The sequence below is a fragment of the Sceloporus undulatus genome, chromosome 5 (genome assembly GCF_019175285.1).
Source record: "Sceloporus undulatus isolate JIND9_A2432 ecotype Alabama chromosome 5, SceUnd_v1.1, whole genome shotgun sequence".
Lineage (NCBI taxonomy): Eukaryota > Metazoa > Chordata > Lepidosauria > Squamata > Phrynosomatidae > Sceloporus > Sceloporus undulatus.
In genome coordinates this window covers 86,793,930-86,818,799 of record NC_056526.1, presented here as the reverse complement: position 1 = coordinate 86,818,799, position 24,870 = coordinate 86,793,930, and the positions used below count along the sequence as shown (strand labels likewise).

General features: G+C 38.0%; 1 protein-coding gene across 1 annotated transcript in view; it reads left to right on the top strand.

The window, feature by feature from the left end:
• LOC121932215 (semaphorin-3C) overlaps positions 1–24,801 on the top strand; it is a 155,302-nt gene extending 130,501 nt beyond the window's left edge. Inside the window, exons 11-15 of the mRNA XM_042470701.1 lie at positions 1,279–1,423; positions 9,720–9,942; positions 20,333–20,421; positions 23,487–23,528; positions 24,188–24,801. Coding sequence (XP_042326635.1) covers positions 1,279–1,423; positions 9,720–9,942; positions 20,333–20,421; positions 23,487–23,528; positions 24,188–24,349 — 661 coding nt within the window. The 3' untranslated portion in view covers positions 24,350–24,801. The remainder of the gene's footprint in view (positions 1–1,278; positions 1,424–9,719; positions 9,943–20,332; positions 20,422–23,486; positions 23,529–24,187) is intronic.
• The last annotated feature ends 69 nt before the right edge of the window (positions 24,802–24,870 follow it).

Genomic DNA, 24,870 nt, shown 5'->3' with positions numbered 1-24,870 from the left:
ATCTAGGCAACTTTAGTGTTTCTAAATAAACTGTTCAGTTCAATGTACTATCAGAATCCATTCATGAACCTTAAGAGGTTAATAAATTCCCCTTCAGGTTCAATTCTAAACCTGTTTACTCAGCCAGAACTAAATCTCACTGAGTTATCAAGATTTATATGCATTTGTTTTGATTTCATCCTTAAAAAAATAAATTAAATAAGGCATTTTAAAAATTTATTTTGTGGATCTGTGTGTAGGAACACTCACCTAAGCTGGAGAATTGGAGTGAAAAATGGTTCCAACATAGTGTGGTAGATCCATGAATCCAGGATACTATCTTTTATCCAATAATCAACCTGCATAGACTAATTAGTGAAACACAAGAAGGGATGGGTGAGAATTTTATTCCCATTTGCTTCTCTTTACAAACATTTTCCAGTTTCTTCATATTTGAGAAAGACAAAAAAAGAGATTAAAAAACACAGAGCTAGAAGAGCTTCTTTGGTAACATCACAATACTAAGGATAGTACCATAGACTTTACTCAGGAAGGAGCCATGCTCCCAAAAGAAAAGAGGTGTCTGATCACTGCTGCATTAGATCACAAATATCCAGCTCCCAAAAGATGGATCTGTCTCATCTTTACCACTCTTCAACAGAAATGTTGGAACTCACAGTTGGTGTTAGGCTATTGTTTGCATCTTTTCAGCCAAGTTTTCCAACCTGGGGTGCCCAGGGGGGTGTGAAATGAAATTTCAGGGGGTGAGACAAAGAGTGGCTTGTGTCTTTAAATCATGAGTCATCACTCTTTTTTTCTGGGTAAATTAGTATCTAATTGTTCAGTTCAGATTAGTGTTTTATGCACTGAATTAAAAGCTTTTTTTAAAAAAAGTTAATTTGTTTACCCACAGTTTGTGATTCAAAGATTAGAAATTATATTTATTCATCTTCAAATATGATATTACTTTTGTATGGGGATGCAAACATTGATCATTTTTTTCTCTTTTTTTAAAAACAATTTTATTAAACCAATTTAAAATTGCAACAAACAACATTAACAATATATATAGAAGCATAACAACGTAATGTGTACATTTTACATTTTATATTCTTCTTCACATCCCAACTTAATTCTTTATGCACTTTAAGGTGAAGATTTTCTAAGGGTGCGGACCAGAAAAGGTTGGGAACCCCTGTTTTAAGTACACTGGAATAATCTGGAGACTTTATATTAAAGTTGACAAGGATGCAGGATTAACATCTTTATGTTTCTTTTTTCCCCCCTGTTCTCCTATAGCTCTGTATTTAAAGGCTCAGCAGTGTGTGTGTACCATTTATCTGATATTCAGAGAGTGTTCAATGGTCCCTTTGCACACAAGGAAGGTCCAAACCATCAGCTAATTCCTTATCAGGGAAGAATTCCTTATCCACGACCTGGGACAGTAAGTACTCATATGGATATAATTATACACACCCATTTTGCCCTGCTTTTATCTCTTTTATCCTGCAGCGTAGTCCTTTACTCAACAACATTTTAAGTCTGACACTAGAATATTCCATCTGATATTTTTGGCAATATTTTCAAGAAGCATGCGGGCAAGTTGGCTAGGACTGAAAGGCAGCAGAGATAATAAAAGGAAACAGTGAATGGTTTTGATGTAAGTTGAAAGATTGAAGATCTGTTTAGCCTAGACAGATGATTACAGTTTTAAAAGAGAGGTTTAAAAATGTAAGTAAAATTATTTATTCTCTAGACCAGAGTGCTAAAACTTATAACTGTGACAAAGAATTTAAGCTGTAGCATCATGAATTTAACATAAATATTAAAAAGAATGATATGTTGTTGTAAGGAAATTCGGGAAAGAGGATTATGTTTGGACTGATCAAAAAACAAAATCCTTTTTGTGTTAAGATCTATCTCTACACCACTGAAAAATCTTGGGCAGAGGGAAATAGTTCCTATATGATATAACACCCCCCGCCCCTTTAGAACACAATGAAACAGAATATTAAGCCATTGATAGAGTGGAACCTGTACACATTAAATGCATTTTGAGTGTGGGATGAGAAATATTAGCTTGGTTGTAGAATCTGTCTAGTTGCATGTAGGAGGACCAAATCAGAGTGCATTGATCAGCTTTGATCAGGCATTTGAAATCCAGTGCTCTCTGATTTGGGAATAAGCCCCATTGAACTTAGTGGGGATTCTCATTAGACTTTCTTAGAAGGGTGCTTTTAGTTGTTGTGGCTGAGACACACCTCTCCTATGAATATAGCAAACATGAAAAGCAGCTGCCTGGTAAAGTAGACAGCACTGAATAGATGAAGTGGTATTTTGAACAGAGCTTTGAAAAAATAACTACAGTTCCCAGTAACTGTGCTGGTTGGGGGACTATGGGAATTACGGTCCAAATGTTTCCAAAATCTAATTTTGACAATACAGATCAGCTTCCTATTATTATCCTAGAAGAAACGAAACAATTTACTCTGGTTTTTCTTAAGTACAAAATGAATGACATTGCAGTTCCCTACAAAGGTCACGGCCAATTTATTTCCCAATATCCTGTCTTCCTTTTTCTTAGTCCTAAGGGAACCTACAATAACAGCTCAGTGATTGCAGACAGAGAAACTGCAGCAGCCTTGTTAGCAAAGATCAGTTACCCAGCTGATTAGCAGTGAGAGCTTTGCTGATAAACTTGTAACTGAAGCATAATGGCTGTTAATGGCACTGACGATTAAAATAATTTGATTAGCTTGGACAGATCTGGTTCCCGCATCTGGGGTTTTCAAGTATGAACAGCACAAGGCACAAGTGAAATGTAATTCCCTTTTAGCGTCAAGCATACCAGTTCAACTGCACATGTTGATAAATGAACTATGGGCTCAGGGTTTTAGCAGATAAAAGGTGGAAAAAGATAAAGGTAATGTGCCAAGCTTGCATTCCAGAGTTTCATTATTTTTATAGTATTTTGGTGACATATCTATTAAATCATTCATCTAAGAAGGCAGTTTGTGTGCCTAGGATTGGTCTCATGTGTAGAAAAAAATACGATCCCAAAAGACTATTCACAACAATTGAATTAGTTGAAAGAATATAGCTTGGAGCCAGAAGGTGGACTTATAACATCTTCCCAAGCACATTACATGTACAAAAATACATGACTGAAAATATGAGATTTGTTATATATATATTTAAAAGGGCCTGGGATTAGGGTGTTGGAAAAAGTTTAAGCAAAGCAATTATCTTAGTGGTGATGGTGTTGAAATAAAAGCTAGACATAATACATAAAAATTACATACTGTAACTGAAAGATAGCCGAAGCAATATATTGCCTCTCGATCACTTAACCCACTGATGACCAACCATAGAAAAACAAGGCCAGACACAGAAATTTGGATTTAGTAAGGGCTACTTAGTTTAATACATATCCTATTTAAGTTAATTTGGACCTGAATGGAGAAAGAGGGGAGAAGCAATCTGGTGTGGGCTCAGCTGAGGCTCTAGATTACTTTCTCAGCCTTCCCTTGGGTGAAACACCTGAGCCCCAAGGGCAATCCAATTTTTTTGGATTGCTCCCTGGCCAGCCACTTACTGGAAGGTAAACCCAGGGTACTCCCATCCAAGTCACAGTACTTTATAAGTGAGAACACAACTCCCAGGTCAGCATCAAGCATAGGTTCCCTCTCCACCCCCATCCACCCTGTTCCTAGGATCAGCTGAGCCTATTCCAGAGCCAGACCATTCCTCAAAACAATGCTAAAGTGTACACCGAAGCCAGGTGGCTTTGAGCAGACTGTGTATTCTGTCTGTCATATTGAACCAGGTTCTTTTTGCAATATAAGGAAAATAATACTGGTCCAACCACATAGAACTGATGCAAAAAGTCCTGAGGTAGTAGATACAGCTTTTTAAAAAAACATTGTGAAATGCTGAATAACTTCTGTTTGTCTGTTTTTTGTTTGTTTAGTTTATATCCTACCTTTTCCCCAAAACAGATCTAAGGTGGTGTATAAAATTTTAAAAGAATAATTCAGTTAAAAATACTGTTAATATAAAAGTTAAAATGTAATTAAACTAAATTTATACTTAAAAACACATTAAAAGCCTTTTAAAAAGCACTAAAATGAGTTTAAAATCAGAATTAAGAGAGGCTTAAAAACTTAATATGATGGGCCCTTGGTATCTGCTGAGGTCTGGTTCCAGGGCCTCCTATGAATGCCAAAAAAGGATGCATGCTCAGGCCTCATTATGTAGAAATGATCTACTAAATTGACATCTCTTATATAAAATGGCAAAATCAATGCTTGCTTTTGGGATTTCTTTTTGGGGGAGGTGAATATTTTTAAACCATTGTTGCTTGAATCGATAGATGCAGAATCAGTGGGTATGGAGGACCGATTGTAAAATAAATACAACCCTCCCACCCCATTGAAAGCTTTATGTGCTGCATGCAGTAAAAACGCAACTGATTCCTTCAATAAAAAGGTCTTTATATATTGGTGGAAAGATAGCAGGGACCAAAAGGATTTCCTAGGTAAAGGGGTTCCACAACTTGGGAGCAGCCACCAAGAAGGCTTTCTTGTGTCTTTACCAAATGTGTCTGTGATGGTGATGGGACCAAGCATTTCTGTTAAGTTCTTCGAGTGCAGGCAGGCCCATATAGATGCCATAGTATTATGATGGAATCCAATGGGTGAGGATTTCAGTATATTTTTTTTCTTTTTCAGAATAAGTGACTCCTAGGTAATACACTTATATACTTGCTAGGTGAAATACCTTTTGGTCTATACTTCTCTTTAGTACTCCAGTATAATTAAAGAGTTTTATCTAGAATGGGCCCTTCAGATACTGCTGGATTGTAACTTCCATCAGCCCTGGCCAACATAGACAGTGGTGATAGATGGTGGGAGCTGCTAACCAGCAACATTGGGTGTCCAAACAGTTCCTAACTCTGAACCGTATCACAGGATCCTACATAGTCACTCAACTCACAGAATATCCTGTTACACAAAGGATGAGGTAAGGCTCATAATGTATTCTGTGACATGCTATAGCTCCAGATGATGATTTGCGTAAAGTCTCAGTGACAGACAAGATTTAATACTTAGTCTCCAACCCAGCATGAGCCGGTACATTACATCATTCTGGGTTTCAATAACTCACTCTTGATTGTGGCAGAAATATCTGCAGTGATTGGTATGTTTTGAAAGGGTGCCAAAGCCTGCAGGACACAACTGTTGCCAAGTGAATATATTACCTAATCTTATTCCATTGCACATTAACTGTTGCTCAAATGGGTGCCTTTTTAGTCTAAACAGTGGCTTCCTTAGCCAGATCAAGCTTCATCTATTCTACCTCTCACAGAACCATATGAGCCTGCCCATATTTTTTTAAAAAATGTGGAGGAACATCATTTCCCACTCCTAGAAAATGTGGCAAGAATAACAATATTACAAAAAAACAAAACAAAGAAAGCCACACTCCACAACAAAAACTGAAGTGGCTTTTGACTCTTTCTAGCAACAGGTAAAATATGTTTTTACTTAGGCAGGCCTGTAGCATTTAACTGATGTGGCACAAAGGTATTTAAATGTGGTGTCCAGTGTTTTATTCTGTTGTTGTTGTTGTTGCCCTTGTTATTTACATGTGTTTTAAAATGTTTTAATGTTGTGCTTTTGTTAAAATTGTTTAATTTTTAAACTTTTTGTATAAGATTTTAGCTGTATTTTGTTTTAATTTGTTATAGGTTGCCTTGGGTCCCCTCCTGGGAAAAAGACAGGAGATAAATTAAGTCTGGCATCTTGTTCAGTATTTACAAGATCATAAGCTGGACGTACTCTTTCATGACTTTTGGGATTCATGTTTATGGCTGTTAATGACTGATTGTGACCCAAAGCTTCCCTATTAAGCCAGGCAGTGTTCCTATCTATCTATCTATCTATCTATCTATCTATCTATCTATCTATCTATCTATTTCCAGGATTTATATCCCACCTTTCTCCCACAGTGGGATTCAAGGCAGGCTACAATATATTAATTTCTTAAAAGCTTCCAATGGAAGAGTTTCTTTTGTACTTCATACTGTTTTAACTGCTCTAAGATATGCTGTAAGCCACTATGAAACCCATTTGAGAGGAAAGTGGATATAAATAAATACATTCCAAGGCACTGCAGACTGAGACATTCGGAAATGATGGCTGCAACACTTTCCCAGTTGCCCCTTCTTCAGTGCATCAGAAACCCTTGGTTTGGAGCACTAGCTGGCTTAACAAGTAGGTTTTTGAGGGGTGGCATTTTCATAAATAGCAATGAAACTCTGTTGTCCTAGTCACATCTGACAATGCAGGGTCTTGGCCTAAACAAATACATTTCAACTTTCAATGGGGCAGGCTCATCTTGGGTATGCCATGGCTTGTGAGACCCAGGGGTGGAAAAATTGGTTCCTAGACCCACCACAGTTGCTTCTCCCTTGTCCCTGGTCATTACAATAAAGTAAGATGCTGTGAAGGATGGGTCCATACATTCTACCCCTATTCCTAACATCCTCCAAACATTCTCCCATTGCAAAGTGCCCAACTTCTAGGTGTCTACTTACATTCACCTGTGCTACATCTACCATGTGGCTTTTATTTTCAATTACATATCAAGGTTGAATTCCTACCAAGAAATCTCAAGATCTAAGGACCAGAACAGACAGGCAAAAAGAAGCAGCTTCTGGCCACTTTAGAGGCATGGCATTCAAATGACACATGCCTCCAATGCAGCCCAAAGCAAAAAGGACCCAGGATAATCCAGCTCCTGGCAGTGCAGGTTGGGTCCTGCAGCCATGGACTGCTTTCAGAGCGGGCTTTGTGGGTGGCACAGTCCCAACCCACTTGCAGCCAGAGCCAACTCAGGCCACTCTTTTCTGCCCATCTGCTCTGGCCCTGCATTTAAAAAAACTGATTAATCAATGCCTGATGATTTAAAAGGGAAGGTTTCAAATCTATATTACAACCAGGCTTCAGCAAAGATATCCAATTGCTGAACTGCTTAGATCAGTGGAACCACAGAGTATTCTCCTCTTTTCCCTGAAGCCCGCTCCCATGGACCCTCAGAACCCACTTAGGGGAAGAAAAGCCCTCTGGATCCAGTATGTGTGTGGTGCAGAGAGCTATAGGAGGTTCTTATGGCACTTATTAGGAAGCTACTAATGTGATCCTGGATTTTGGCCTATAGTAGACCTTCCTTTCTGGCACTTAAGGAAAGCCAAGACAAATAGTATAGGATCTCATTTCAAGTGAAAAACACAATAATATTGTCGTCTTTTTCAGTTTAACTTGGGTATACTCATTTGCTTTTGTTAGAAATGAGTGCTGTTCTTGTAATTCATAAAAGAATGCAGTGCTCTGATTTGAGCAAATACTGGAAAGTATTCTTTTTCTCCAAGCATGACTTCCTTCTTATGCTGTAACCACAAAGTGCAGTGTTCTTAACTTTTCGTCAGCTTCTCTGTCTGTCAAAACTAAAAGAATACTTGGTATATACATCAACATTTTAAAGAGTACAGTCTTTCCTGGACTGCCAGAATAGAGTCGGATGATTTCTGCAACCCTAAATGTACATTCCTTGCCTCAGCTATTTTTACTGTGTCTGCAAGAAAGGTTTTCATCTAGCCTTCTCCCTGATATACAATATTGCAATGACTATTTAAGTGAAGTACATTCAATCTTACATTATGGGATGGGGTATGAATATTTAACACAGTAAATAAACAAACAGGTCTCTTGAAAAAGTGTGAGTTATATGTACGCATAATTTTTGAAGATAACACTGTGCAACTAAGCTGCAGAGAAGCCAATACCTTGTGAACCTTTTGACATCAATAAGCCAGTCCCCCATTCCTTGCCATGTGAATAGTTAAATATACAGTGGGTCCTTGTTATCCGCTAGGGTTTGGTTCCAAGATCCCTTGTGGATAACAAAACCTGTGCATGCTCAAGTCCCATTAAATATAATGACATAGCAAAATGGTGCCCTTTATATAAAATGGCAAAATTAAGGTTAGCTATCAGGAATTTATACTTTTAAAAAGTATTTTCAAACCGTTGATGCTTGAATCCATGGATAAAAAATCTGTAGATAAGTAGAGCTGACTGTAAAATGAATCTTTATTGCTGGACTCTAGCACCCTAGAATGCAATTCATTATATGAAACTGAGTATGTAGTATACTTTGGAATTTTTTTTGGCTATTTTGTTCCTTATTTGTCTTTGAATTGTTGAAGCTAAATGACCCTTCTTAGGAAGGGTCACACAGGGCAAAACAAAAGAAAGCTATGGTTGGCAATGATAAATTGGTTTGAGAAGGTAGCTGCTACTGGGAAGTCACCCATTTAAAACCTTTCAGCAGCTGACAAGCTGAAACAGTCATTTAGCTTGAAGTTTGGGCATCTGAACACTTTTGAATTGAAAAATGAAACAAGTTAATGCACTTTCCTTTCTTCTATTCATCATTCTTTATTTTTTTCCCCTTATTTGAGAAGTTTACCATTATATTAGCTATGGGCAATTAGGTTGTTCAAGTAAAATGTAGTACTCTATTAATTGGCTGGGCATTGAATTTCATGGGCACACTAGCCTTGACTGTGGTTACACAATTCTCTGCATTTACTCTCATCTTACAAATACAGGAAACATATGCAATATTTACCTAATAGGCCTTGTAAAAGCATATACTTGCCTAAGATTCAATCCAATAGGCTGCGCTCCCAACAAATGAATCTGCTGCATTGAACATCCAGGCCTGTTGCACTACTCTTGCAGTATAAGCAAACCGCTGTATTTTTTTAGATGCGTAGACTGAAGTCTACAAAAGCTTATGCTTCCAACTTCTTTCTTTCAGTTAGTCTCACAGGTGCTACAAGATCCCTCTACATACTGATTCTACAGACTAACATGGCTATATTGTTGAAATGTATTGCAGTTAGCTTTCTGAATGACATTTTTTTCTTTGAGTCTGTCAAGTACTGTATGTGTTCGTACTTGCGGAACTGTTGCTCAGAATACAAATAGATGAAGGTACACTTAGGGGAAATTGAAGTAATTATATGTTTCATTATATGTGATCAATTAACAGTCGTAGAGCTCATTAAAAGTTTTATGGTCCCAATCCAGCATTGATATGCTTTGTTTTGGCTGATTAAGTAGCTTCACTAAGGAATGTACATGCTTTGTAACATCATATACATATTCATCATGTTCATTGAGGACCACAGAGACATTGTGATGCACCTCCTCTCAATATACATATCTGCATCAGATCTGCATGCTTGCTGGATCAGTTCAGCAGTGTGTGTGTGTTGCTTTATTTATTTTCCTTTTCAGGACACATCTAGTCTTTATGATTGATTTTCCTAAGTGTGAGCCTTCAAAGAGATTAACTTTGTAGCAAAGCAAACATTAGATCATGGAACATTCTTTCCCAGTATCTAAATGAAATCAGAATTGGATGAAGTAGAGTTAAATCTGCCTGGTAAACTGTGTGCAACAGCTCATGCACATGTATTGGTGATGGTTTGTTCACCTTACTCCAAGTACTAAGAAAAAATCATTCAGATTTCTATGAATTGTTACTTAGAAATATAGGATGGGAAAAATATTCTTTTAGAAAGTAATGTTTTCAGGCTGTCCCCAGAGAACTGAACACTGAAACGTGATGGATGTAGTTGCTGAGGATTGTCAGTGTCTTTTTTGCAGTGTCCTGGAGGAGCCTTCACACCCAACATACGGACAACTAAGGAGTTTCCAGATGATGTGGTGACTTTTATCAGGAATCATCCCTTGATGTTTAATCCCATCTACCCAATCCACAAGAGACCTCTGATCATTCGGACAGGCACTGACTACAAATACACAAAGATAGCTGTCGACCGTGTCAGCGCTGCAGATGGAAGATACCACGTCTTGTTTCTTGGAACAGGTAAGAAAATAACACATCTATCTTTATTTATTTAGGAATGGGAAGACTATTTGAAAATATTTTAAGAATGGTTTACAAAAAGAGTTTCTCAAGTGTCAGGAAACTCTGACAACCAGCATCCTGGACTTCACAAGGATGTTTTCAAGGCTTATTCTGTGCAAAATTCATGCATGGTTTTTTGGTGCCCAAACCCCCCCCCCCCCTGTATTTTCTGTGCTGTAATTAATATTTGCTGCTTTCTCCACAAAACATGTGTGAATCTTGCACAGAATAAGGCCCCAACTACAACATTTCATCTGCTGGAAAATGCTGTTTCCTGCTCAGAAATGGCTGTCTTCTGCAGAAAAATACCACATGCACATTTTATGCAGAATAAGCCCTGAACTGCAAAAAGTCTTCAAAAGCTGTGCAATGGGAAGAAAGTTGCTAAATAACAACAACAACAACAACAACAACAACTTTATTACAGCCATTTGGCCAGCACAATTTGCTAAATTACTCTTTCTTAATTTTGACAGTAAAATTAGCAAAGAATCACATCCCTAAATAATATATAACCTGTTTACCTGCCATGAGTGAAACTTCAGATTGTTTGAGTAATCTTACCATCTCATAAGTATCCCCAGGGCAAGGATGCAAGCACAAAAGGCTTCCACTGAGACAATAGTCACAGATGCCTTGGAAGTTTTTTTAAAAGAGATTTTAAGGAATTACAACATGTTCCTGGAGGTAATATAGTCCAAAAACCTATTCAGTGTAGGATTCTCAATGTAGGATACAACTGCAGTGTCCCTGAAACAAAGAAACAAACAAAGAAACAAAACTCAACAAACTAGAGTTGTTTTGTTATTTTGTATTCTGAATTACATTTTAATAAGCATTTAAAGCTTTTGCTTCTCATTAAAAAATTTTTAAATTGCTGTTGATTTCAATTTATGCCAAACTTATTCAACAGCTCTTCTAAGATGTTGCAAATTCAGGGCCTTGGTTTCGTTTACTGAGTCTATCCTCCTGTATTGCAGTCTTCCTCTTTTCCTGCAGCCTTCTAACTTTTGGCATTTGTGCCTCCACCTTGCCTGTCAACTTATGGCAACCCCCTGAATTTCATAGGGTTTTCTTAGCAAGGAATATTCAGAGTTGTCTGCCAATTTCTTCCTTAGAAATACAGTGGGCCCTTAGTATCCTCTGGGGTTTGGTTACAGGATGCTCAGTGTTACAGGGAAAATGGAAATAACAGAAAGAAAACCAAATAAAAATTCTATTTTTTGCACCCAGTTCTTCATGGGCCCCATCAGACCTTGCATGGACTCTTCAATATCCATGGACCTTAGCTTAAGAACCCTTACTGTAAGTGCATCAAGTAGGATCCTTTTTTTCCCCTTTAACTTTGCCTACTTAAAATAGTCTGATTGTACACAAGAACTAGTGAACATGTGTTATTTGTAAAGGAACCTATGGGTGTGATTAATTGCAAACACTGTATTTTATCCTTTGTGTATTCAATGGGACTGGAAATCATTTTCTAAAGATCTCAGTCACCAAAGAAAGTAGGAATGGGCAAGACTTTCTAATTAAAAGATTTGTGTCAACTTCCTCCTGGTGAGAGTAAAAGTGAGAGACAGAGTGGGAGAATGAGCGGAGGTATCATACAGTACTGGAAGACTTGATAATTGCTGCTGTGGGCTCCATTGGTCCTTTGACAATGGCAAATGAGACTTGGCAGAGTGGTGACATTTAGGCTCAGCAATATGGATGAGCTCTGAAGCTGGGTTGACATGTTGCCAGTCATGTCTGTCACCACGAGTCATTCTACAAAGTAGAGTGTTCCCATGCCAAGTTCAGAAATACCTCCTCCCGTTTAGCTTCAGGGCTGATCTATTCATGCAGATAAATCTTTGACACGGTTTTTCTTGATAGGCAGCATGGTGTAATGATTTAAGCATTGGACTATGATTCTGGAGACAAGAGTTCAGGTCTCTGCTCAACCATGGAAACCCACTGAGTGACCGTGGACAAGTCACACCCTCTCAGCCTCAGAGGAAGGCAAAGGTCCCCCCTGAACAAATCTTGCTGAGAAAACCCTGTGATAGGGTTGCCTTAAGGTTGCACCTGTAATGTTGCAAAAAGTGTTGCAACAACAATAGTTAGATTTCATACGTCTGCAGTATTTTGGGCTGTGGGTGATGGACTACATCTTTTAATGTTCCCACTCAAAACACACACACACACACACAAGACCATCCACCTCTCATCTCATAGCAAGAGAAGACAAACATCTTAGCAAAGGAGCTTAGGCCAGCCATCTCCCTGGGATGACACACTAGTATTCTATGCACATAATGTGTGTGTGTGTTAACCTGAGGGGTAGGCAGCTTTCAGTGACATGCATATATATTCTAATAATAGTTCAAGAAATCTGTTTTTTATCTGAATGTGTAGTAAAAGGACATTCTATCATCTTTGTACATAACCAGTATGTGAATTCAGCTTGCCCTCTGTCACCCTAGGTGATCGTGCCAATCTCATAGTAGCTATTCCTTGCCAAGTGCTAACAAGAAGGTACAGAATTGCTTTTCTCAGTTACAGAGCTAGTGAAATAAATCCCATAAGCAGACAATTGTTCATGTGACAGATGGCATGGTTTTCTGAATGATAATGATCTCATAGTTAATGTGTGCCATTCATCCCCAAAATACCTTAAAGCACTCCACAGAGCTGATGGGCTGATGCACAAATTTAGTGCTCCAGGGAGCCTTTTTAACTACTACAAAATGGAGCTGCCTCTCAGATGAAAAGCATTCATCCATTAAAAAGCTGAAAGGGGTGCGGGAAAAGAGTAGGGTAGGGTGCATTTCCTAATCCAATACAAAACAAGAGGAGTGATTGACTTTGGAGTAGTGTGGTTGTTGTTTCCATAAAGAGCAGTATGGCACTTCAGTAACCTCATGTCTTCTCTTTACCATCTGGGCATGTCTCACATTTACTTCTCAGTCATACAGTGTTTTACAGTTCTTATGAATCAGAGTGCACACTATTTACCTCATTCTAACATCCATTCTGTAATGCAGTGAATTAAATGCCGGGCTAGAACCTAGTTAGACTGTGTTTAAATTCTTGATCAGCTATGAATTTACTGTTGAACTTCAGTAAATATGTGCAATATCATAGGCTGAAACTAGATGTTAGAGGACAGAAGATACATGGCTGCTGGTTTAAACAGTGACCTTGAACATCAGTCTCTTCTCTGGTTGCGACTAGTTATAACAAATATAAAATGTGACATCACAGTGACTTGAATTTCTTTGTACCCATGAGATGAATTGAGAAAGAGAAATCCACACTGAAGAAATATTATGTGGCACTGTTTGCTTTGCATAGCATTCAGAAGGGAAAGAGAAATATTAGGGATTGAGCGGCTGTTTCTAGTGACTGCAAAGCATCCCAACATTCATGTTGTTTCCCCACCCTTTTGTATAAAGGAAAATTTAGTGGTCTGTCCCACCAGATCATTGCATAGGTTGGATGTATGAAGTATTTTGTACACCAGTAGTGGCAATTGGTAGAGAAACTACCACTTTATACAGAGGGATGGAAAAAGGACTTGCTGTCGACAATTTGCTGAAACTAGATGTTGCAGAACAAGCAAACACAATGACACTTTCTGCCTCAGTTGAAGGTATGGCATGAAGATATAATATTGAAACAGAGCTACAGTGCTCTCTCTTCAAGCACAGTAACCTGCTAAGTGGATCAATCAGTGTTCTCCATTCCTCATCGCAGACCTTGGCTGGAATGTGGTGACACATTCATATTAATTTAGAGGAATTTCCCTAATTTATATGGTGGGTAGTGTTGGACTACAAGTCTGGAAACACTGGGAGACCCTTGCCCAGCATCACCCATTGGGTTTCATGGCCAAGAGGGGACACTTGGCCATGGAACCCAATGGGCAACATTGGGCAAGCCACATGCTCTCAGCCTCATTGGAAGGCAATGGGAAACCTCCTCTGAACAAATCTTCCAAAGAAAACCCCATGATTTGACTTGAAGACATACAACGTACATTACATGCCACATAAGTTTGCCCTTGTTAAGCCATTTTGCTTATCTTAATCAGAGCTGTCTTGCTTCCAAAAATTATTTGGAAACAAATCAGAGTTTGGATAAGCCTTCTGGATAGTCGTGACCCTAGTATGATCCATAAGGTGGCCAAATTCTGCTACATTGTGTGTAAAATCCGCCCTCAATTGGTAAATGAAAATTTTACTGCTGCACAGATGATTTGACCCGGCATTATTGTAACTGTAATTGTTTAAGTACTATTCATGCCCAGGTATGTACAATGTATATTTTAAATTATACTGATGCTGTTTTTCTTTTCTTTTCTTTTTATACTGGTCAAAGACCGAATAAACTATATTAAATTACATCAGAGTTTGGATAAGGCTGGTAATTTTATCACAGGAATACCTGCACCTTTAAATTGGCACCCATTTTCAGCTGAACTAAAATTATCGTATGAATCTGTAGCTTTCTGAGAGAAAAGAAACATCTGACCAATTCTGAAAGGGGCAAAAAAGAATTTGACAAGATGAAAATATTTATGAGAGAAGTACCTCACAATGCAGATGATAGAGTCAGTCTTTTGCCATCCCAGCAAGCTCATTCTGTTATCATTTGACAAAAATGTTTCCAGCAAAATGTAGAGAACAAGCTTATTTTTAGACTTTGTTTTTATTTCTGTTTGTTTTCTTGATCTTGAGGTCAGAATGAGATATGTACTGTATATTGCATCCTTTTTTGAACCAGACCTGCAATTATCTCTTACTTGAAAGAAATACAGACCACCTCAAAAGAAAAGATCTCTCCATGAAACTGTCATCCAGTATTTACTACATTTGTGGTAGTGGTTTTTCTGATGTGGACAATGTGACCTCTCAGTTTTTGTCTTTTGCTTATTTGAGGGGTTTTTTTTTTGGGGGGGGGGGTAAAGTCTGTTTAGAATGCTGGGTTTTGGACATTGACTGTACAGACTGGAATGTTATCTTTTTTGGCTGTCTCAGTGTAAAATGCATGGAAACATACAAACATTTATCTTGTATCAGAAAATTGAACATATTGACTAGTGGCCAAATATTCATAGGTGTATTTCTTCAACCTCAACATATGCTGAGCCTATGCATGAGAGACCAGCAAGTCACTCTTTCATCAACAGCCCTGCTAAGGTTTGCAGACTTAGGGCTGTGGCTTCCTTGATCAAGTCTTTCCACCTGGAATGCAGCCTTCCTCTTTTCCTACTGCCTTCCACCTTACCAAAAATTATTGTCTTTTCTAATGAGCCATGTGTTCTCATGATATGGCCAAGTATCTCAATTTTAAATTGTCTTGCCTTCTAGGGAGAGTTCAAGCTTGATTTCCTCTAGGACCCATTTATTTGTCTTTTTAGTAGTAGAAATGGAAAATACTACAGCATGGACTATCCTGACTTTAGTATTCAATGATATTCCTTTACACTTCCAAATTATGTCTAGTATCCTCATAGCTGCCATTTCTAGTCACACTCTTCTGATTGCTGTTTCCATTCTGATTAATGACTGAGCCAAGGTATGCAAAATCTTGAACTGTTTCAGTGTCTGTAAACCTGCCTTTGCACTTTCTTCCTTGACATTCTTCAGTAATCGTTCCACGTCTTTGCTGTTTTGTGCAAGTACTATGGGGCCATGTGTATGCCTAAAATTGTTGGTTTTCTTTCCTCCAGTTTTCGCATCTCCTTCCTCCAAATCTAATCCAGATTTATGTGTGAAATGTTCAATGTACAAGTTAGAAAACAGTGAGGAGATAAGTGCCACATGCTTTCAGATATTTGTTCAGTATTTTTTTTATATACAATTGTGAATTTATTTATAAGAACAAAAAGTAGAATAATTTGTAACAAGCAATTAATAAACACAAATAAAGTTCATATAATATTTTAAAACATCATTGTCAGCCTTAATTCTACATGACTGAAGGAGTGAAAACTGTTTAAACCATGTTCAGCCTGCTAAATTCCATAAAGTATCTTGCTAAATAGAAAGAACATCTAATGTCCCACATTTAAATCTAATTTAATTTAATTTCTATACATTGATTATTATACTATTTCTCTTCGTCTTTGCACACAAGTCACTGAACAGTTGCATTCAGGATTCTGACTCTATTTCTTTCCACTCTTTCTTTTGCTTCCCATCTGCCCTTAACTGCTTGAAGAGTTCTATCTGTGATCAATTCAAGTTTCTCTTTCTTTTTAGCTGCAGACAGTGTCTTTTTGCATTTGCATTCCTTCCTGATAATGTTGACTTTTAATCACTCTCCCCAAATATTTGCAATTTTTCTACATTCCATTTCTTCATTACTTGTTTTACTATGTCTAGCTTCCCTTGATTCAAAGTCCATGTTTCTATAATATGTTTTGTGCAGCTTTGGATTTTCCTTTTTGTACTATTTTTGTAGTTTGAGTGTGTCAAAAGCTGAACGTCCTTTCAACTGGAGTTGGGTTGTGTCGTATAGTACCACTCATAGTTGTCCTCTGCTGTAGCTCAGTAGCTCTTTGAGTGTTTTTCTTTCTGGGAGTTTCATCTTCTGCCACTATGTGTTCTTTAATTTTGGTTTGTCTCACAATAGGGTTTTCATGGTAACCCATGCAATTCATAGTAACTCATAGTAAAAGACATCCTTCTGCTTAGTGCTAACAAGTGTTAGTTATGGTGCCACTGCCATGTCTGTAAGAGATCCTCTGCCAGTGTCACTCTACACTACTGTTGCTGCGTAGTAGATGTTTGGTACATTTAGTCTGGCTCTTCCGTAAAAGCTTGTTTGACATGGGAGACCCTATACCATCAGCATAACCTCTTGCCTCACAGGAACATGCAATCCCCAACACAGCAAAAAGGTAATACTGTGTTGGTAATACGTACCTACCTAAGATTTATATGCATATTATGAATAATATCATAACCAGATGTCACAGTTCTTAGAATTCAGTAGAACTGGACAGTTCTTCTAGTAATTGACCACATGGGTCAATATTTAGATTTTTTAATACGGTATATTCCTTCCTTGATTCTTTTTGTCTTCCATACCATCCATCATTTCCTCCATTTATCAGTCTTTTGGCAGTTTACCCTTCAGTTTCCCATTTCTTTTGCTGCTTTCCAAATTCTCACAAGAAATATAGGATATTTAATAATACCAGTGTAATATATAGGGTTTATGCGGTGCTTGTAAGTTTTTGGAACGCTTAATATTTACATTATTTGAATTACTTCCATGGGAGACTAGGCTGGCCCCCTCACTGCTGGCCTTTCACAGGCAGGCAAAGGCATTTTTGTTTAAACAGTCCTTTTGAAATCTGGCAGGCTTGGTTTTATTGGGAGATGAGAGGGTTGGTCTTGGATTGTTAATTTTAATTTTGTATGTTTTAAATTTCATATTTGTAATTTTTATATTTTTACGATTTTAATTGTACACTTTTAATTGTTGTATTTTACGTATGTTAGCTGCCTTGGATCCCACTTTGGGAGAAAGGAGGGATAAAAATAAATTAATAATAATAATAATAATAATAATAATAATAATATTAATAATAATAATAATAATAATAATAATAATAATAATAATAATAATAATAATAGGTCAGCGTTTTGATTACCATATTACAGTGGAGTGCTGTGGGCTGAAAAATAATAGCTTGCCTGCAGCTGCTTACTAGGTTTGTAGCAGAGGTAACACACAGAACCATTTCTAATTTGTAGCTCAACCACTATTGTATAGTTGTTGCTAATCAACAATTTTTGGAGGTGTTGATTGGACAAATCTGTTTTCTTTTACTAAGAAAGTGAGTCACTATTTAGGTTGAAGCTTAATCTGTAGTGCTTGGTTTGACATAGGGGAAATAAGGCTCTTTGTATAAAACCCCATAAGAGATAACATTAAGTACAAGAGAGTTGTAGAATGGTTCAGTGATTATGAATTAAACATCTATAAAGGTTTAGAATTATTATCCTTGCTTTAGTCATGCTCTTTGCATCCATCGTGTATGAACCACTGTCCCAATATTGGGAGAAAGGCAGAATAGTAACAAAATAAAATAATTTCTAGTTCTTCTGACCAGAGGCAGCAGTTTAAAATCTGTAAGATAAAAAGTGCCATGCATGTCACTATAGCTAGAAGGCTTTCTAAATTTCCTTGTAACCCATTAGAGGCCACCGTAATCCTATAAAGTTTATTTCAAATTGTACAGGATCATGTGTTACAGTTTGCTTTACAGTAGTCTGTGTCAGAATAAGACTCTGGGAAACCAGCGTTTAAACTCTCCTTGAGTATGTTAGTCCACTGGGCGACCTTGGGCAAGTCATTCTTTTAACCTCAGAAGAAGGCAGTGGCAGACCCCCTCTGAACAAATCTTGCCAAGAAAACCCCATGTTAGGTTTGCCTTAGAGTCACCATAAATCAGAAATTATTTGAAATTGTTTATCTGAAGATACCAGCCACAGATGCTGGCAAAACATCAGGAATAAACTCTTCTAGAACATGGCCACATAGCCCAAAAAAAAACCACAAAAAACTATGGATGCCAGCCATGAAAGCCTTCGACTTCACATGTTGCATTTGCCTTAGCTTGTTTTACTTCTGTTTCCAACATTACTGTCTTTCTGGTAAGATTTTTTTTTAAAATAGAGAATAATAGTAAAACCTCCCAAAATATCATCTGTGTGTGCGCATGCGCACATGCATGCGCTGACAAATAGCAATCTTTTGAGCTTGCTATGATCCTTTCCTCCTTACTGAAATCTTTTAGCCACCCTCATCTATTCTGCAATCCAAATCTGAGAAAATATCCTTGCTTAGGAGAACACTTTAAATTTGAGTCACAATTTAATGAGAACGCAAACATAGCTCAGAAATCCTAAACTAACTAACTAACTAAACAAACTAAGCATGGCATTTATCATTTGAAAGCACCATTCTTATATTGGTGAGGCACTCTATGAAGCCTTTACATTTGTGAAGCCGGAGCAGCCACACTCATACAGATTGGCAATCTTAGTGTGACGGATGGGGAAATCTCCTCTGAACCTGCTTTTTGAATTTCAAGGAAAGTTTCTTTCATATCTAGTTTATCCCTCAGAGTTTGGATACATGTACCTCACACCACATTAACTGTTCCTACAGAAACCGTTGAGGATTGTTGCCAAAAATTATCTTCAGTAATGTATTTCCCTGCAAATAACTAGAATAATTTACTTGACATAAATTGCATAAGATTTTCTGTAGTTTAGATCTCTGTGGAAATTGATGGCTAATGTACGTGCAGAAAAGAGTCCATAACTCTTTAAGGTTGTCCAGAGTGTCTTTGGTTTCTAATGATATACTGTATACACTGAACTTGGTACAGTTTTTAAAATTCTGCATGGGAAGTTAAAAGTATACATTTACTTAAGGTATTCTCAACTTGTATCCTAATGTTAGCTACAATTCTGATCTTTATAAAGCCTAATATGTAATGGGAAGGAGGATGGGGGGAGTTCAAAATATTACTGTACTCCTTGTATTTGCCTGCATAAGAAGAAATTGTATCCAGATGAGTATGCCTGATTCTTATTTTATTTTGAAAAGAGGCATACTGTATTGAAATAAATCACAGTTTTGGCTGGTTGATGAAAAAAGGAGAATTACCAATGGCAATATCAGGGGAAGTCTTGGGGACGGCATAGAAGAGGCATCAACAAAAACAAAAAAGTAATTACTTTTTTAAAAAAATACACTGAAGGCCTAAAAAGAAGGATCTTGAGGTACATGTAGCCTCATTTCTAACATACCTGTGTATGTCCCTTCAAATCACCTGTCAGCATATGGCAACCATATGAATAAACAGAGTTTTCTTAAGCAAGGAATACCCAGAAGTGGTTTTACCAGTTCCTTCCTCTGAAATGTACTCTACAGCACTTGATAATATTATTGCTAACACCCAAGTACTAAACAGAGCTGGTCCTGCTTAGCTTCCAAGATAATATGGGATTTGGTGCCTTCAGGGTATAGACACCCAGAAATATTGCAGGGGGGATGAGGAGCAAATTTCTTTTTTGGGGATGTCTTCTCTTTAGTGTTCCTAATGGAACCTTGTAAATGAACCCAAAAAGTACAATCTCACAAAATGTTTTTACTAGCTAGGCTGAAGGTCTTTGATAACCTACCAGAAGCAACCAGGTGTGCTAATATACTGTTCTGTTTTGTACTGATGACATTATTTCCATTGTTCCGGTCAGTTTGGATTTTGTCAAAATCAATGCATCTGATTTCTTGCTCTGTTTTTCTTCCCCACTGTGACTCCCTTTCCCTCATGTTACAGACCAGGGAACTGTACAGAAAGTTGTGGTCCTGCCCAATAACTCTTCTACAAGTGGAGAACTCATCTTAGAAGAACTTGAGATGTTTAAGGTTGGTCTCTCTCAGACTTACTGTTTCCCTCCCCTGTCAAAACACTTTTATCTAAAATAAGTTGGGAGGCTTGAACTGTCTTTGATAAAAGATCAAACGGGAAGCATTTCAACTTTCCCCCCCGTTATGAAGTTGGACTTATCCAAGTGAAAAGGAGGGCTCAGTTTTTTTGTTCAGCATTTAAATTGATTTTTTTTTATGTTGCCTTCCTGGATTAAAAGGATTTCAATAAGTGGATGTTCCCCTTCAGCCCATTTCATTGCAGCAGCTGCTAGAAGCAAATGGGTTTTTGCTACATCACAATTGCAAACAATTGTGATATGATGCCAGGTTCTTTTTGTTTTTGATTATCCAAGGAGCGTTCTGACACTAAGCTACAGATCTCAAGTAAAATAGCCTGGTTTTGTTTTACTTTCTGTACTTTTACAAACACAGACGTTATTGGTGTTGGATATCCACAGACTTCAATCAACCAGAACTACAAAGATGGATAAATAATTCAGGAAGGAAAAGCCATAGAATGGAGTGATCCTTATCAATCATTTCTCCAGATCACTCTGTAGTTAAACATAAAAATGAGAAGAACAATCATGTTATTCCAATGAAGTAAATCAAAGTAGCTTGCTTCACATTTAAAGATTCTGCCTTCATTCATACATCTTTTATGGTCAGGGTCAGGGGTGGGAAAATCATATTGTCCAAAAACAAAACTAAAGGGTTCTGCCAAAGAAAATCTAAGGTGCTTTCTGCACCGCCAATTGGGACGTCCTCCGGACGTCCCATTTTAAAAAAGGGGCGTCTCTTACAGACGCCCCTGGGCCTAGTACGGACTCCGTCCGTACAAGATGCCGCCGGCCCTTCTACATGGCCAGCGCCATCTTTGCGTATCGGACGCTGAGCGTCCGTACGCGTCGCGCCGCTTGTGACGTAGCGAGCGCGCCCCTGGCACCTCGCTACGTCGCAAACGCGACGGAAAAAGAAGCTCCATTTTGGAGCTTCTTTTTCGGTCCGCGCGGGAGTCGGGCCGTGTGAAGGCTCCGGCTCCCCCGCGGACCTACTGGCAGCGGCGGCAGACCGCCGCAAAGCGGCAGTCTGTACCCCGCCCATGTGTGTGAAATATCACTAAATAAATTATATCCCACTTCCAATTACCAAAAGACACTACTGTGAAGAAATAAGGGATTAAATAAACCCTGGAGCAGAGAAGCCAGTAAAATTTCAAAAATGGCTTAAGTACCCCACTGAAAAATGAGCAAAAAATATCCAAACTCAAATCCAGAGTAATCGAACCCTGAAGCAGGAAAGCCAATAAAATTTCTGAAAGGGTAACAATACCCCACTAATAGTTGTGCAAATACAAAAAAATAAAATCATAAAATGATATAAAACACTAAAGGCCAGATGCGTTTCGACACCAATCTTCCTCAGTGGCCTGCAACCATTTAAAATATATCTGCTCATCAGCTCCCACAATGTGTCTGTGCTCAGTTTAAAAGCAACAATGGTCTTGTGCTGCTCACTAAGATCCTTATATAAACAGCTAATATGGTAATAGGAACAATCCTGCCAAGACTCAGGAAAAGATCCTAGGGAAAACTTTGGGTGTAAAAGAGCAATGAAAAGCTCAAATCACCAACTCACACTTGAGCCCACCAATGTTGAATCCATTTGGGTTCCAATTTTGTGGTTGTTATGTGTTCTTAGTATTAAATATCCCATCCATGCACAAATCCTCATTTGCAATTGCCTCCCAGCCTGAGGCCTACCATCAGCACAGAACAACACACATGAAAATCACTCCTGCGTTCCCAGGCTCACACAGTATATATATAGACTCACTTTTTCCAGGCAAACATTCTCTGAAGATGCCAACCACAGATGCTGGCGAAACGTCAGGAGGAAAATCTTCTAGAACGTGGCCACATAGCCCAAAAAACCCACCAAAAACCATGGATGCTGGCCATGAAAGCCTTTGATTTCACCAAAAACCAATAACTGATAATTCACCCCACATATTACTAATATATCCTATGACTTGTTCCCAAATGTTTACAAAACTATTTTTTTCCATCATTCAAAAGCCATGTTAATTTATTCAATTTGGCCATCTCTAAAAATTTTAATAGCCAATCCTGTCTTCATCAGACTCAGATTTACCACTCTTTGCACAGACCCAGCAACCAACATGGGTACTAGCTTGGGCCACCAGCAAACCACAGTTGATCTTGTGCCTTCTCCTCTATTCTACTACTGCACTTCATGTTTCCTTGCAGTTGAAGACAGCTAAGCTTCATCTGCCATAACTTCATTTTTCTCTTATGATTATTCTGGTTAATCCATGAGCCCCAGAACTGATTTATGCTCTTTTATATTATCAGCTTTTTTAAAAAATTAGGTTGCAGCTTTACACAAGACACCAATTATCACTTCATGCTTTTCTGATTCTAGCTGAACATTGAAGAAGCAAAAGAGAGCAAAGCACTAGCTAGCTTGATGTGCCCTTTGAATATGCTGAAAGCAAACAAAATGTCAAGTGGGCCAACACTTAATTTTTAATACTGACATTTTGCATTGATAATGTAAAAACACATGCACTGTTAAGCATTGTGAGCAGGAAACATTAGATATCCCCCTCATCCTGCTTAAGTGCTAATTAAATATGAGGTGTGACATAAAATGCAGTGTGCTATCAGCTTCAAAGCATAAATAGAAGGATATGTTGCAAACAGAAAGTGATGGTTTGAAGGCATAAGTTGGCTATCTTCACTCCTGAAGTGGTTCTTTATGAGCTGTTCATCTGGAATTGTCTAGAACTTGCAAGTGTTTAAACTGAGGGGCTTCGTGATGTCAACTCCAGAGATGCAGACACATGGCTCAGAGAATGTAATCTCTTCAAACTTTGCACTGTCACAGACAATGATGAGGGGAAATTATGAAGCTGTCAAGAAAAGGTGACCTTCCAGAATGAGCTATTATTTGATGTATTGGAAGTTGTTATAATCTTGGTTAATTGAAATAGAAATTTAAGAATTCAAAACTCCCCTTTATTTTTATTTTTCTTCCAGAATAATGCTCCAATAACAACAATGGCCATTTCATCTAAGAAGGTAAAGAGAGAAAGGACATTTATTAAGCATTGATGTAATTATAGTTGATCGTTCACCTTAAATGCAATCTTTACAAATAGTTATTTGTCTGGGTCCAAACTAATATAGTGGGACTTTAGTCCTATTGAAGTCAGTGAGGCTTAAGCTATGACTAACCTACTGTACTTATTTCAGTAGGTTAGTCATGGCTTAAGCCTCACTGACTTCTTCATAACTCAATGGCTATTTCTTCTTGCCACAAAAGTAAAGGAGAAGCCAAATATGGTATGCAGAAGAAATAAGGTTTCTTAAATCCGTTAGTCTGATCCAAATTTCCAGCTAGGGGTGGTGGAATTAAAATACTGAAAAAGGAGTAGTATATCAGATCTCCAAGCTGAATTTAGCCCTCCTTCTGACATAAAGAAACAATGAACCACAGTGTTTAAAAGGTGTTAAGCATTTTCTAACAGGAAGGTATAATATTATAGGCGAATTAACCTGAGAGAACCTTCTGTTTGCTTTGGCTCTCTACCCATCAGTAGCTCACCTCTCCGTTTCGTTGTTAATTCCAAAAGAATAGGAAAGCTTTAGTCCTTCATTAGTTGCATCCTGGCTAACTTTCCTTCTCTAATCTCAGCACCTGAAATACAGTAAATCTCTCTCAATTTCCTATTAAATAGCAACAGTTGTATGTAAGCTCGGATGAAGGGGTCACCCAGGTTTCTTTGCATCGCTGTCATATATATGGGACGGCCTGTGCTGACTGCTGCCTTGCCAGAGATCCCTACTGTGCCTGGGATGGCAATTCCTGCTCCAGGTTCTACCCAACAGGGAAAAGGTAAATAAATATTTGGGGGACTGGTGGGATTTGCAAAAAGAAATGTGAAGCTTCTATTTATTTCCTAGGTATGTAATACAATATTGGAAGGGGAAGTCTTTCATTGATCACTTTTAAATTGCCATATATTCATATGCACACATGCACACACACTTGGCAGGGTTGGGCCATCTAGAGTATTAATTTATTAATAGCACAGCTTTAACACTTGAAGACTTTGTGCTTCGTTTCAAGTTTGGAGGGTCTGACCTCTTTTTGTGGATAACTGCCAGCAAAAGGACAAGCTGCTCATTGACTAATAATTAATGGAGTAGTTTATTGGCAGCATTCCCCTCATGGAAAAGGTTATAACTGTTGTGCTTCTTTCATTTGGTATCTGGAGATTAAGCATTTCAATTTTTACTTCCATGCTCCCTTTTTAGTACCCCAACAAGTAAGATCTTTTGCAGTAAAGTACATGTGTCCAAGTGAGTATGGGTTTTCCCCACCTTAATTGTGCTTAGTTTAGAACAGGGGTGGGTATAT